The sequence below is a fragment of the Mixophyes fleayi genome, chromosome 3 (assembly GCF_038048845.1).
Source record: "Mixophyes fleayi isolate aMixFle1 chromosome 3, aMixFle1.hap1, whole genome shotgun sequence".
Taxonomy (NCBI): Eukaryota; Metazoa; Chordata; class Amphibia; order Anura; family Limnodynastidae; genus Mixophyes; species Mixophyes fleayi.
Window position 1 is genome coordinate 171350468 of NC_134404.1, and position 13734 is coordinate 171364201.

The window sequence follows — 13734 nt, forward strand, 5'->3', positions numbered from 1 at the left end:
TGGTTAAGGGCATTCAAGACGACTTCCCACACGCAGAAATTCTCTCTCGGATTAGAGCTACAGAAGGTCATACAGGTGGCCACAGGAGGAAAGAGCAGCGCTCTGCCCATGGGGTCCAGTAGACCATGACAGGGAAGTTTTCGGTCCTTTAGCCGAGGCCAGAGCACTCCGAAGGGCCAGTCTTCTGCACCCAAGGGAGGTTACAGCAGAGGCAGGGGTGTTATTAGGCGAAGGCCTCGAGACCGGGTGATAAGCCCACAGCGCGACAGTTTTTTCCTTCGAGAACCTGTGGTGGGGGCACGCCTTCTTCGTTTCCAGTGCCAGTGGCGGGCATCCACCACAAACGTTTGGACATGAGGAATTGTGTCCCGGGGATAGGTCATACGATATAGTTCAGTTTCCACCACGAAGATTCTTTACCACAGCTACCCCCCCCCCTTGTCCCCCTCAGGCGCAAGGCACTTCAGGAAGCAATCAAGAATTTGCAAACAGTCTTTGTCATTGTTCCCGTTCCAACGCTGGAAAGAGGTCAGGGGTATTACTCCAGTCTCTTCCTAGTACCAACACAGGACGGGTCATTGCGTCCAATTTAAAACCTGCAGTCTCTGATCAAGCAGGTAAAGACTCAAAAGTTCAGAATGGAGTCCCTTCGAACTGTCATCGCCGAAATGGAGCAGGCAGAGTTTCTGGTGCACGTTCCTATATGGAGGGGACACCATTGCCGCCTCTGCTTTGCGGCAGGAAAATACCATTTTCAGCTCAAGGCCCTACCTTTCGGCCTAGCGACCGCTCCACGAGTGTTCACCAAGATCATGGCGGGACTCCTGCAGCAGAAGGGAGTCACAATAGTTCCCTATCTAGACGATCTCCTTCTAAAAGCACCATCGGCGTTGCTCTTAACGTGTCACATCCAGATCACTATACAGTTTCTGAAAGCTCATGGGTGGATTTTCAATTTACCCAAATAGTCTCTCATTCTGGCTCAGCGCATGCGCTTCCTAGGTCTCATGTTCGACACAGTGACCCAGAGAGTATTTTTACCAGAAAACAAGGTCCTCACTCTCTGGCGCAAAACCAGGACCTTACTTGTGCAGAGGGAGGTGTTCATTCTCAGCTGCATGAAACTCTTGGGAATGATGGTATCAGAGTTCGAGGCCATGCCAATTGCACAATTCCACTCTTGCCCTCTCAACAGGAGATTCTTCGAAAGTGGTCAGGGTTCCAGGAGCATCTAGACAGGCAGATCATTCGCTTATCAGTACCCATTTGTCTTTCCCTAGCGTTGTGGTTAGACAAAACCTGGACAAATGTCAGACCCTTCAGACTGGCCCATGGACCTTAGTAACGACAGAAGCAAGTCTGCTAAGTTGGGGAGGAGTAACAGGATCCCTGAGATTTCAGGGCCTTTGGTCTCCCCAAGAGTCCACACTCTCGATCAACGTCCTAGAACTCAGGAGGTTCCTGGCAGTAAAACCTCTTCAGATTCAGTTAGACAATGCCACATATTTAAATCACCAAGGGGGCCATGCGGGAAACAGCCAAGATCATGGTATGGGCGGAATGCCACGTAGCCCGTTTACATTCCGGGCGTGGACAATTGGGAGGCCGACGTAAATCAGCAGGCAGAGGGTTCACCCGGGCGAATGGTTTCTCAACAAGCGAGTCTTTTCTCTTCTAGCGGAACGCTGGGGCATGCCGGAATTCGATCTCATGGCATCCAGACTAAACCATCAAGTCCCCCAGTACTGCTCGAAGTCTCGAGACCCTCAAGCACTTTCACGGATACCATGACAGTTCCATGGCACTTCCTGCTAGTGTGCCTATTTCCCCCGATATCCATGCTTTCAGGGGTACTAATAAAGTTGAGAGCAGGTCCCCGCCATTCTGGTAGCTCCCCATTGCCCATGCAGTGCATGGTTTTCAGACATTCTGAAACTGGCAGTAGATCCTCCCTTCCATCTGCCAATGCAACCGAACCTTCTCATTTACGGTCCTTTTCTCTGACACAATTTAGTTCGGCTAACTAACGGCGTGGCCATTGAGACCTTAATTCTCAAAGGACAGGGGTTTTTCACCAGAGGTTATTAGCACTCTTTTCAGGGCCAGGAAATTGCCCTCATCGGCCATATATTATAGAGTCTGGAATACATACATTCTTTGGTGTGAGGGCCAGGGTTTCCACACATCCAGGTTTAGTCTCCCTAGACTGCTGGCCTTCCGTCTGGGGTCCCCCTTAAGGTTCAGGTCTTGGTGCTCTCTATTTTCAGAAGAAGCTGGTGGTCATCAGGGATGTTCAGACCTTTTTGCAGTGTGTAGCCCCTCTTCATTCATCCAGTAGTGCCTTGGGACCTCAACCTGGTGCTCAATGCACTTATACATATGCCATTTCAACCTCTAGATTCATTGGATTTACGTCATCTCAAGACTGTATTCCTATTAGCGATTTCGTCAGCTCGTAGAGTGTCTGAATTAGCAGCACTCTGCTGCACCTCTCCATTCCAGATTTTCCACGAGGATAGAGCGGTCCTTCGCACTAAACCTTCTTTTGTTCAATGGGTTGTGTCCAGGTTCCATTTAAATCAAGAGATTGTGGTTCCGGCTTTCTGTCCTCCACCTTTGCCTTCCTCTGCTCCCTCTAACTCAAGGGACGATTTAATGTTGCTGGATGTGGTTCGTGCTCATCGGTGTTATGTAGACCGCACAACCTCGGTCCGTAGGACCAAAGATCTTTTTTGTTCTTCATGATGCTCAGAAGCGGGGTTGGCCAGCATCCAAACAGTCACTTGTTCGCTGGATTATTTCCACTATTAGACTGGCTTATGATCGGGCATATCTGTCTGTCCCGATATCGCCGAAAGCTCACTCTACCAGAGCCATTGGTGCTTCTTGGGTGGCGCGTCATGGGGCTTTGGCGGAGCAGCTATGCAGAGCGGCTACATGGCCATCTGTCCATACATTCTCTAAATTCTACAGGTTGCATGAATTTATGTTTATGCTCCTTGTCCTATGGGGCTCTCTTTTCCTCATACACTTGGTTAGTCAAAACTGAAGTATCCAGAGGAGAGAAGGGGCATAGTACGGGAGAAGATCAAAGTAGTTGATAAGTGCCTAGACTCCTACACCCACTACTATACCCCAATGTCTCGCAGTGGAGTAAGAGAAATCGATTTTACAGTGACTAAAAATCTTCTTTTCACTATATCCCAAATTTGATCTATTAGATTACGAACTGGCGACTGTGGAAGCCACTGGACCCACCGTCATGTTCATAGAACCAACTTAAGAAGATGTGTGCTTTCTGCTTGCTAACATGGTGGAAAGTGGATTTAAGACAATAAGGAACATATAGTCATCTCTACACTAAGAACACTCAGTTATTTGTGAAAGGATTTAGATCAAATCACTGCTGATTTGGGGAAATAAGGAACAAATACCATCCAGATGCGTATGATTACAGCAATATCATTTAACACAATTTGATTATTGATACACTAGATAAGCTTGCAGTATATTCACAATATATAACAAACAGCTGTATGGTCACACAGTCTAACATAACTAGCTACCGCTTGATAACAGATTTACCAATATTAGATAAGAACATTCAACATTTCCCCTCCCATTCCCAAACCTACCCCCCTGCGCCCTCTCCCCAAGCAAACTAATTATTATAACTCCATTATCGAAGAGGAACTAAGGTAACCCCTAGGGGCCAGTGACAGCATCCGATTATCTTCACCCATCACAGAGGAGCGCGAGTCCAGGAATTGGAAAATCTAATAGAAAAGGATATTTGTTAGACCAAGTGAAGTTTTTCAAATCTTCAATCATCTGGTTTTGGCGAGCCTCAATTTCATGTTCTTAGCAGACAGGAGAGGAACTCTGGTGTGGTCTTTTGTTACTGCAGCACATCCACATCAAGGTATGACCTGCTGAACATCTAGATATGGTCTCCAGGATACCAATGTAGCAAGGCATATTTATTTTAGTTATTGTCAGCTTGAACCAGTCTCTAATTAACAAAGCATTTCTGACCACAGAACTGCCGATTGCCGAATCTTCCTTTGCGCATCTGTAAACACTAGAGACTGTTATGCGTGAAAATCCTAGAAGATCAGCAGTCTAAGAGAAACTCAAACTGCAACGCCTAGCAGCTACAGTCGTTCCAGGATCAAACTAGCTTAGATTACGTTTATGTCCCGTTCTGGTGTTTGGTCTGAACAACTGAGCCTCTTGACCATGTGGGTAGGGTTGCAAATTACCCCCTACCAAGATGTGATTAAACTTCATTTAAAGGGCAAAAATGCCACATGTAAAAGTGTACGCAGCATCAACAACCTTAAAATCTAGGTTTAAGGATCTGACAATAACTGTTACACACAACACAAATATTCAGCATTATTTCCTGCAAGATGCCTATATCTGCTGTATTCTTATGGCCTACACTTAAAAAACACTCATCCATCGACTCTCCTGTCTACATCATTGCTTTGCTCGCTACCATGCAGTCCTGACCCAAAGAAAGCGGTGAGGGGATCCAGCCAGAGTAACCAGCAAAGCAGTGCTGCAGCAGCTACACATACCATACAGGAGCTAGTGGTTCCAGGTGCTGGCAGGCACTATGCTCTTACAAATGAGGACACCACATTGGTGCGCAGTTAATACTTCATCTGTATATGTCTGGTGGCTAAGTAGCACCAGTAGTAGTGGCCATTAATAGCTGTTACCCATGGAAAAAGGAAACTCAAAACAAATCTCTTCACCACCCAACAGAGTGGCAAATTAAGACCATCCTGTCACAGGGTCATTTTTTTGTCCTATGAAGCAAAAAGTGAGAGATCTATTCTATATTAGCAAGGTTGCCCATGCTGTCTATGTGAATGCTGCTGGGGATCATGGCTCAAGTTTATTCATTCCATTTAGACCATTTTAATAGAGCTGAATACAATGCTTTAAGAATACTTTTTTAGCCATTTTAAATATTTAGGAGTTATGGGCTTCTGTAATAGCAGGGAAAGGCAGGGAACATGAAAAGCTTTATATATGTAACTGAATGACAGTTAAAGGCATCATTTCACCAGAGTTCATTTGAATTGGAAGTTTGATGGTATTATTAAAGGGGCACAACATGAAGGAATTAATACAGCTGCACAATCACATACCTTAACTACAGCTAAAAAAATAATAAAAAAAAATTCCCACTACAGTAGTGGCTGACATTAAAGATTTGGATGCATAAACCTTCATCCCCACCCCCCAAAAGAAGCTCAAAATTGATTGTACACCACAGATAAACTGAAAAATGTTACCAATGCTTGACAGCGATAACGGAATTGCAGTTAAAAATTACGATAACTTCTAATTTACCTGCACATTTTGAGGCGTGATGTGAAACTGCCGCGTTCCCAAGTATGGAGTATAGTCCTGACCAAACACTTCCTTGTAGACAGAAATGAGCTACAAGATTTAAATCAAAGAAATATAAAATTATAGTTAGACATATCTAACAATTACAATATGACAAAATGAAAAGACGGGAAACAACTAAAAATTGGCATTAGCCAATTATAGTAGTGTGTGCCATGCTCTAAGAACGGGCAAATAAATTCCTCTGTACCCCTCCACCAGTATCTAATTTTTTTTTGCTTTGTTTTTTTAAACACTAACAAAGCCCCATACAATAGAATCAATCACATATGAAAAACTACACAGATTGTAAAAAGGGGTGGAAATGCACTATCATACAAATGGAAACAGATGAATCAATTTACTATGAGTACAAAAATCATCTTTCCCTTATCTTCCTATGTGGGCGACACTGCTACCATGGGTACTTAACAAAGCTGCCCCTAGGGGAGGGATTGCTCTGACACAGCTGTGTGCAAAACGATCCTTCCAAAGCTATTAAATTTGTATACAAATACACTGACTGAATAGAATTATATAAAAGTGCGTACGAAGACTAAGCTGCTGCTCAATAACTACTTGGCTGAGGGCCAGTGGTGCACAGTCGAGAAAGTGCTCACCGATCTGGTAACTTTTTTGCGAAAATTGCCTTCTGACCTTGATCACAGTCTGAATGACTTTTTTTTAAAGAGAGCCATGCTGTTAAATTGGGCCAAACAAAGTCTTAGTGACTGACTTAGTTCTATCTTTAGAGAATGTGTCCACAGCATTTCTGTTACCACGCTTAAAATGTCGGCCTACCATGCTCTGCTTGCCCAGTCTGATGCCTCAAGGATTACTGAAGCACTCTCTCTTTTGACCTACTTTTGCAACCAAGGCAGCATAGCTATCGGGGGAGGGGGGATACATTAATCAATATTTCCACAGGACTGTCAAGGCATCCACTAGGAATAAAGCCTATTTTCTATTTTTTTTATCTTAGTATTATTTTTTGTTACTCCTCAACGGCGAGGATATGCCATCCCTAATTAAAAAGAACAGATGAACAGCAACCTATGTGTTTTTTATTTATGCCATGTTCCATGGAATTATATATCATATTTTATACTATACTTACTTAGATTTTGGCACCCGATTGTTTAAATTCATTCCATTCACTAGGAATGCCTCTGGATCCCTGGTTCTTGCACAATAGTGTCCCACCTTGCGGTTAAGATGAGAGGCCAGCATATCAGCCTCTGACTGACCCTACTTCTCCACATTCTGGTTGAAGTCATCCATGTGGTGAGACAAATATCCGAAATGAATGGCATGCCTGATCAAGAAGAAGTCAGCTTCCCAATTTTCCACCCAAGGTATGAAAATTGCCAAGATTGCTGGGACATGCCTTTCTGTCCAGTGCATAATTAGCCTCTTTCCTGCCACTGGGGGACACTGCGAGACATTGGGGTATAGTAGTGGGTCCAGGAGTCTTGTCACTTTATCTATTAGTAGATTTTTGCTCTCCTCCCCTACTATGCCCCTCCTCTCCTGTGAATTCCTCAGTTTCTTTAAAGGCTAGGAGCAGAGGTCACTAGGGTATAGGCTCATTCACTTGTCCACACACGCAAGGCTCTCCCTTGCCTGGTGGACATCCAGAAACAATTTGCAGAAGGGCCAATCCCTACAGACATGGTCGTGGACGCTCGTCACAACGGACGCAAGTCTGTCAGGGTGGGGGGGCCTAACAGGGCACCTGAGGCTGCAGGGGCTTTGGTCCCCTCAAGAAGCCAAACTACCGATAAACATACTAGAGCTCAGAGCAGTATACAATACTCTGAATCTGTAGGGGCTTTCCTGTCAGGAATTTTTGAGCTCTTGTCAATCAGACAATGCCACCACGGTAGCCTACATAAATCACCAGAGCGGCACTCGCAGTTTGGCGGCTATGCGAGAGGCGGAACGGATAATGACATGGGCAGAACTCCATGTTCCCAAGATTTCAGCCATCTTCATACCGGGGGTACAAAATTGGGAAGCAGAGTTTCTCAGCAAACAAAGACTCCACCCAGGGGAATGGGCCTTAAATAGGCAGGTGTTCTCACTTCTGGTGGATCGCTAGGGCACACCAGAGATCGACCTAATGGCACCCAGGCTAAACCATCAGGTTACGCGGTACGGTGCAAAGGCACGAGACCCAGGAACAGAGCTCACAGATGCCATGACGGCCCCATGGATCTTTCGCATGGTCTACATATTTCCCCCCATTCCCATGCTGGCTCGGGTGCTACAGAAGTTAAAAAGAGAACGGGTGTCCGCGATCCTAATAGCCCCGTATTGGCCATGCAGAGCGTGGTTCACAGACCTTCTGGGACTGGCAGCAGCCCCTCCATTCCGCCTCCCCATGCGAACAGATCTTCTGGTTCAGGGTCCTTTCCTCTACCAAGGTTTAGATCGGTTAGCTTTGACCCTAGTACTCAAAGCTAGGGGACTCTCGCAGCAGGTAATTGCAAACATGATCAGGGCCAGAAAGCCTTCATCGTCTTCAATATATTACAGGGTTTGGAAGGCATACATTATGTGGTGCGAATCTAAGGGATTCCACACTTCCAAATTTTCCCTCCCATGCTTACTACACTTCTTACAGGACGGCCTAGACAAGGCATCCGCCTAGGGTCGCTCAAAGTACAGGTATCTGCTCTGTCCGTATACTTTCAGAAAAAGATAGCAGACTTCTCAAACGTTAGAACATTTCCGCAGGGGGTTCTTCACATACAGCCCCCATTTTCTCATCCAGTGGAACCTTGGGACCTCAACTTGGTCCTTGGGGCCCTCACCAAGTCCCCATTTAAACCTTTACATTCAGTGACATTAAGACACCTGACTTGGAAAACAGCATTCCTCTTGGTTCTAGGATCAGCGCGTAGAGTGTCGGAAATAGGGGCGCTTCGCTGTGACCCCCCCGTTTCTCATTTTCCATTCAGACAGGGTGGTACTTCGCACTAAGCCCTCGTTCAGCCCTAAGGTAGTCTCCAGATTCCACCTAAACCAAGAGATAGTGGTTCCGGCGTTCAGGGCCAGAAAGGACTCCCAAGAGGAGGCCTTATAGTTACTTGATGTAGTCCGAGCACTGCACTGTTACATAGACCGCACGGCTCCTGTTAGGAAATCCACAGATCTATTTGTCCTCTATGAGGCCAACAAGAGGGGGTGGCCAGCTGCAAGGCAATCAATTGCCCGCTGGATCACATCCACATATCGAGAGGCCTACATCACGGCCTCGCAACCCATCCCGCAAAGGTTAAAGGCGCATTCTACCAGAGCAGTAGGCGCCTCTTGGGCAGCTAGACACGGCGCGTCAACGGAACAGTTGTGTAGAGCAGCGTCATGGTCCTCCGTCCACACGTTCACCAAATTTTACAGGTTACAAGGCTTTGCGTCGGTTGATGCAAGCAGAGTTTTACGCGCAGCTGGTGCATAGCAATCCCTCCCTTGAGGAAGCTTTGGCATATCCCTAATGTCTCGCAGTGTCCCCCAATGGCAGGACAAAGAAAATAAGATTTTTTACTCACAGTAAAATCCTTTTCTCTGACTCCATTGGGGGACACTGCGCACCCTCCCTTGCTCTGTATATAGTTCTGTGTGTGAAGAATATAATCATATGTCTCTATACTTTAAGAACCTTCCAGGTATTATCACCTCCTTTCCTCTTACGCTTAGTTAGTCAAAACTGAGGAATTCACAGGAGAGGAGGGGCATAGTAGGGGAGGAGAGCAAAGATCTACTAGTAGATAAAGTGACAAGACTCCTGGACCCACTACTTTACCCCAATGTCTCGCAGTGTCCCCCAATGGAGTCAGAGAAAAGAATTTTACCGTGAGTAAAAATCTTATTTTTACATCAGTAGAAGGCTTTTTATTTACAAACTCTACAGCAATGACTTTATGAGACTAGGTCTGCTTTTTGAGAGTGATTGAGCTAGCTATCAGCAAATGGGTTAGTAGTAATCTAGATCCAATCTTTATCAGAAGGTCATCCAGGTATGGCCCAATCATTTTAGACTTAAAAAATGTTGCCATGAACACTTAACTTTGGTGAATACCCAAGGTGCTGTAGCCAGATGGAAGGGCAGTGCTCTGAATTAAAAATGATAATCCAAGGACACAAACCTGAGAAGCTATGAAGCCACTCCCAGAACAGGATATGGAAATATGTATCTTATGTCCATGGAAATGTGAAATTAGTCTCACTCAATGCCATTGATGACCGATCTTAAAGACTTCACCTTGAATGTGTCCACCCATGAGTGTTTAGAGACTTCAGATTCAAGACAGGTCAAAAAGTCAAGTCTGGTTTAGGTACTAGAAAAAGGTTTGAAAATTAACCCAAACACTTCTTGCTCTTCCAGGACTGGGACAACCAAATCAGATGAGAAAAGTTACTGGATGACCCTCTTAAAGGCCAGCCTCCTTGTCCTGTCTCTCGGCAAGGTTGTGGAGAAAAACTGTCTGGGTAGAGACCCCAAGAGGTCCAAGATGCTTTTTTTGTACTTATGTAAAATCTGTTTCTCTTAGTCCATTGGAGGACACCGGGGACATTGGGGCGGTACATCTGTCAAACCGTAACGCAGGTTTCCTAAGGCGAGCTCAGGGAGGACAGAAACCTTCCGTGGAGCATAAGGACTAGGACAAGGCAAACTGGCACTTTAAACTTCTGTTTAACTAAGCCCTAGCTCCTCAGCCTCTATACCCCACTTCCTGTTAGCCTCAGTTTATGTTTAACCAAGACAACAGGTCAAACAGTAGGAGAAACCAGAGCTTTAAGGGTGGACGCCCGGTGTCCCCCAATGGACTAAGAGAAATGGATTTTACATAAGTACTAAAAACCCATTTTCTCTATCCTCCTTTGGGGGACACTGGGGACATCCTAAAGCTGCCTCACGGGAGGGAACGCTCAGAACAAACAGCACGAAGCAACGTCCTTCCAAAACTCGCATCCTTGGATGCAAAAATATTAAACTTGTAAAACCTAGTGAGTGTGTATACAGAGGACCACGTAGTCGCCCTACACAGCTGTTCAATGGAGGCGCCATGGCGGGCCACCGAGGAAGAACTTACAGACCTTGTAGAGTGCGCCCGCAGATTAATCGGGGACAGGCTCCCCAGCCCCACTATAAGCCTGATGGATAAAAGCTGTAATCCACCTAGCAATAGTCACCTTAGAAGCTGGCCAGCCTCTCTTGTGAGCATCATTGAGAATCAAAAAATCTTCAGTCTTGCGCACATTCTGAGACCTTGGCACATAAATGTGCAAAGCTCAGACCACATCGAGATAACGAATAGAACCCTCGTTTTCCGAAGACTAAGAATTGGTTAGGGCAGGAATGACAATGTCTTGATTTAAATTAAATATAGACACGACCTTAGGAAGAAAAGAAGGCTTGGTTCGAAGAAATGTATGGTCTTCATGAAAAACAAGAAGAGGAGACTTGCAAGATAAAGCAGCAAACTATGAAACTCTTAGTGCCGTAGATAGCCAAAAGGAGGAACCATCTTTCAGGTCAGAAATTTGAATTCCACTGTATTCAAAGGTTCAAAATGCGGATGCTGTAAAGCATGGTGCTACTGGCGGAATTTATGGAGGTTGTACATGCAGCATGCCCTAAATAAAAGTGTGCACATTAGGTATGACAGAGAGCCTTCTTTGAAAAGGCTGACACCTGACCCTTAAGAGAACTAAGGCGCAAACCTGCATCCAACCCGTACTGCAAGAACCTAAGCCTGGCCAAGCGAAAAAAAGATGTAGGATACCCCTTCTCTTCACACCAACCAATATATGTCTTCCAGGGTCGATGATAAATCTTTGCAAAACCTGGTTTACAAGCCCGAAACATGGCTTGCACTACACATTCGGAAAAACCCTTAGCTCGCAGGATCATGTCTTCAACAGCCACGCCGTTAAAGCCAGACGTTGAAAACCTAGATGACAAAAGGGACCTTGAGTTAATAGGTCTGGGCGTAGCAGCAAACGTCATGACCGAGCTCCTGCCATGGAGACCACGTCGGTGTACCAGGCCCTCTGTGGCCAATCCGGCGCTAGTACAAGGACTGGAACACCCCCCTCTCTCTACCTTTTTAACACCTGTGGGAGCATTGCTACCAGTGGGAAAAGATACATTAAGCATACCTGCAAGGGACAGACATGGTGTCTACTGCGACAGCCATAGGATCTCTTGCGCGGGAGCAATAGAGGGGAAACTTGTGGTTCAACCGAGATGCCATCATGTCGACATCCGGCTAACCCCACCGTTCCACCAACTGACGAAACACCTCCGGATGGGGGAACCATTTGCCCGGATGCAGAGTCTGCCTGCTTAGGAAATCAATTTCTATTTCGGGAATAAAGATGGCCATGAGCGCCGGAACGTGAGTCTCGGCCACCTGAAAAATTTTGTGCATCTCTCGCATGGCCAAGGAACTCTTAGTGCCGCCCTGATGATTGAGGTATGCCACTGCCGTGGCATTGTCTGACTGAATCTTCACTGGCCTTCCCTGCAACAAGTGTTGCAAGCTCATAAAAGCATGAAACACTACTCGCAGTTTCAAGACATTAATTGGAAGCTTGGATTCCTTTGGAGTCCAAAGGCCCTGAAAATGAGTGTGAAGACAGATGCCCCCCCAACCTAGAAGGCTGGCATCCGTTGTGATCAAAGTCCAATTCCAAATTGAGAATGGGCGTCCCCTGCTGAGATTTTGTTTGGGCAACCACCAAAGAAGCGACTGACATACTTGCGGAGAAAGACGGAATACCTGGCCCGCCAGATTCAGATGGGATTTGTTCCACTGCGACAGAAGTTCCAACTGGAATTGCCGTGCATGAAACTGAGCAAACTGGACTGCTTCAAAAGTCGATACCATCTTGCCCAGAACGTTCATGACGAAATGCACAGAGGACTGTTTTGCTGCCAACAGAGATTTCACCATCTTCTGTAGGGCTAGAAACTTGTCTGGAGATAACACACACTGTTGTCGGGTGTTGAATAAAAAAAACCAAAAAAAATCATCCGCTGGGATGGAATCAACTTGGACGTTTTGAAATTGAGAATCCAACCGTGAGATTCCAGAGTCTGGGTCACTACTTGGATATGCGACTGAAATACCTCTGTAGATTGTGCATTCAAAAGAAGATCGTCCAGGAACGGGATGATTGTAATCCCCTTGGACCTTAGCAGAGCAGCCATGACCGCCATGATCTTGGTGAAGATACGCGGGGCCGTGGCCAGACAAAAGGGAAGAGCCCGAAAATAAAAGTGCTCTGATCGAACCGCAAACCTCAAGAGGGACTGATGACCCTTAGAGAAAGTCACATGGAGATAGACATCCTTGATATCTAGAGCCACCATGAACTCTCTCTGTTCCATGCCGTGAATGACCGAGCGCAAGACTCCATCTTGAACTTGGGCACTCTGACCTGAGTGTTCAATGATTTTAGATTCAGAATGGGTCTGAATGAGCAGTCTGGTTTTGGCACAAGAAAAAGGTTGAAATAAAAACCCAAACCTTTTTGAGATTCTGGCCCCGGAATAATCACTCCGGAAGAGAGGAGGGATTGGATCGCTTCTCGTAAAGCCAAATCAGTTTCATGGACAAGTGGGAAGCCCTGTGGAAAAGAACCGCCTTGGAAGAAGATAGAGCAGATCGATCTTGTATCCCCAGGTCCACCACGCCTTGTACCCAGACATCGGTGGTAGACTGAAACCATCAATCCCTGAACAAGAGAAGACGGGCTCCCACCACTGGCAACAGTAGAGGAGCAAAATGCCGTCATGCGGACTGCTTGTCTACAGGCTTCGCTGCTGGACGTCGAACAGACCAGCCCTAGCGGCCCACTGCAAACCACCCTTGGGGGTGGATGACTGGCCCCTGGAAGATCGGCCTGAGGAATATTGACCCCAAAACCTACCTGAGGACCGAAAGGAACGGAACCTGGACATTTGTTTGGGGGCATTAACAGGAAGAAAAGCAATCTTAAGCTAAAAATAGATTTTTAAAATTTTGTTTTAATGACTGCCCCAAGTAAGAGGCAGCCTAACTCAGGGGACATACTGCGATTTACTACTTCCCCTCTCCCAGCACTGTGCTGGGAGTGGGTACACTTACCTGCTGCCATCCCTCCTCACGCAGTGGCTGCAGCTGTCTGTCAGCAAAGGAGGATGGGTACAGCCTGCCACGACTGTGCCCGGCTCCTAGGAGGGCATCTGAATGTTGGAAGGGGAGATCTGGCAGCAGATGCACCCCCACGGTACCTCCGATCCTCCCCTCCAGGCAGAGCGCAGTGCGCTGCATACTG

The 13734-nt window shown here is 46.3% G+C and overlaps 1 protein-coding gene across 1 annotated transcript in view; it reads right to left on the reverse strand.

Moving 5' to 3' along the window:
• Positions 1-13734, reverse strand: part of MDN1 (midasin AAA ATPase 1) — a 258414-nt gene that overhangs the window by 140157 nt on the left and 104523 nt on the right. Inside the window, exon 41 of the mRNA XM_075202780.1 lies at positions 5368-5457. Within this exon, the coding sequence (XP_075058881.1) occupies positions 5368-5457 (90 nt within the window). The remainder of the gene's footprint in view (positions 1-5367; positions 5458-13734) is intronic.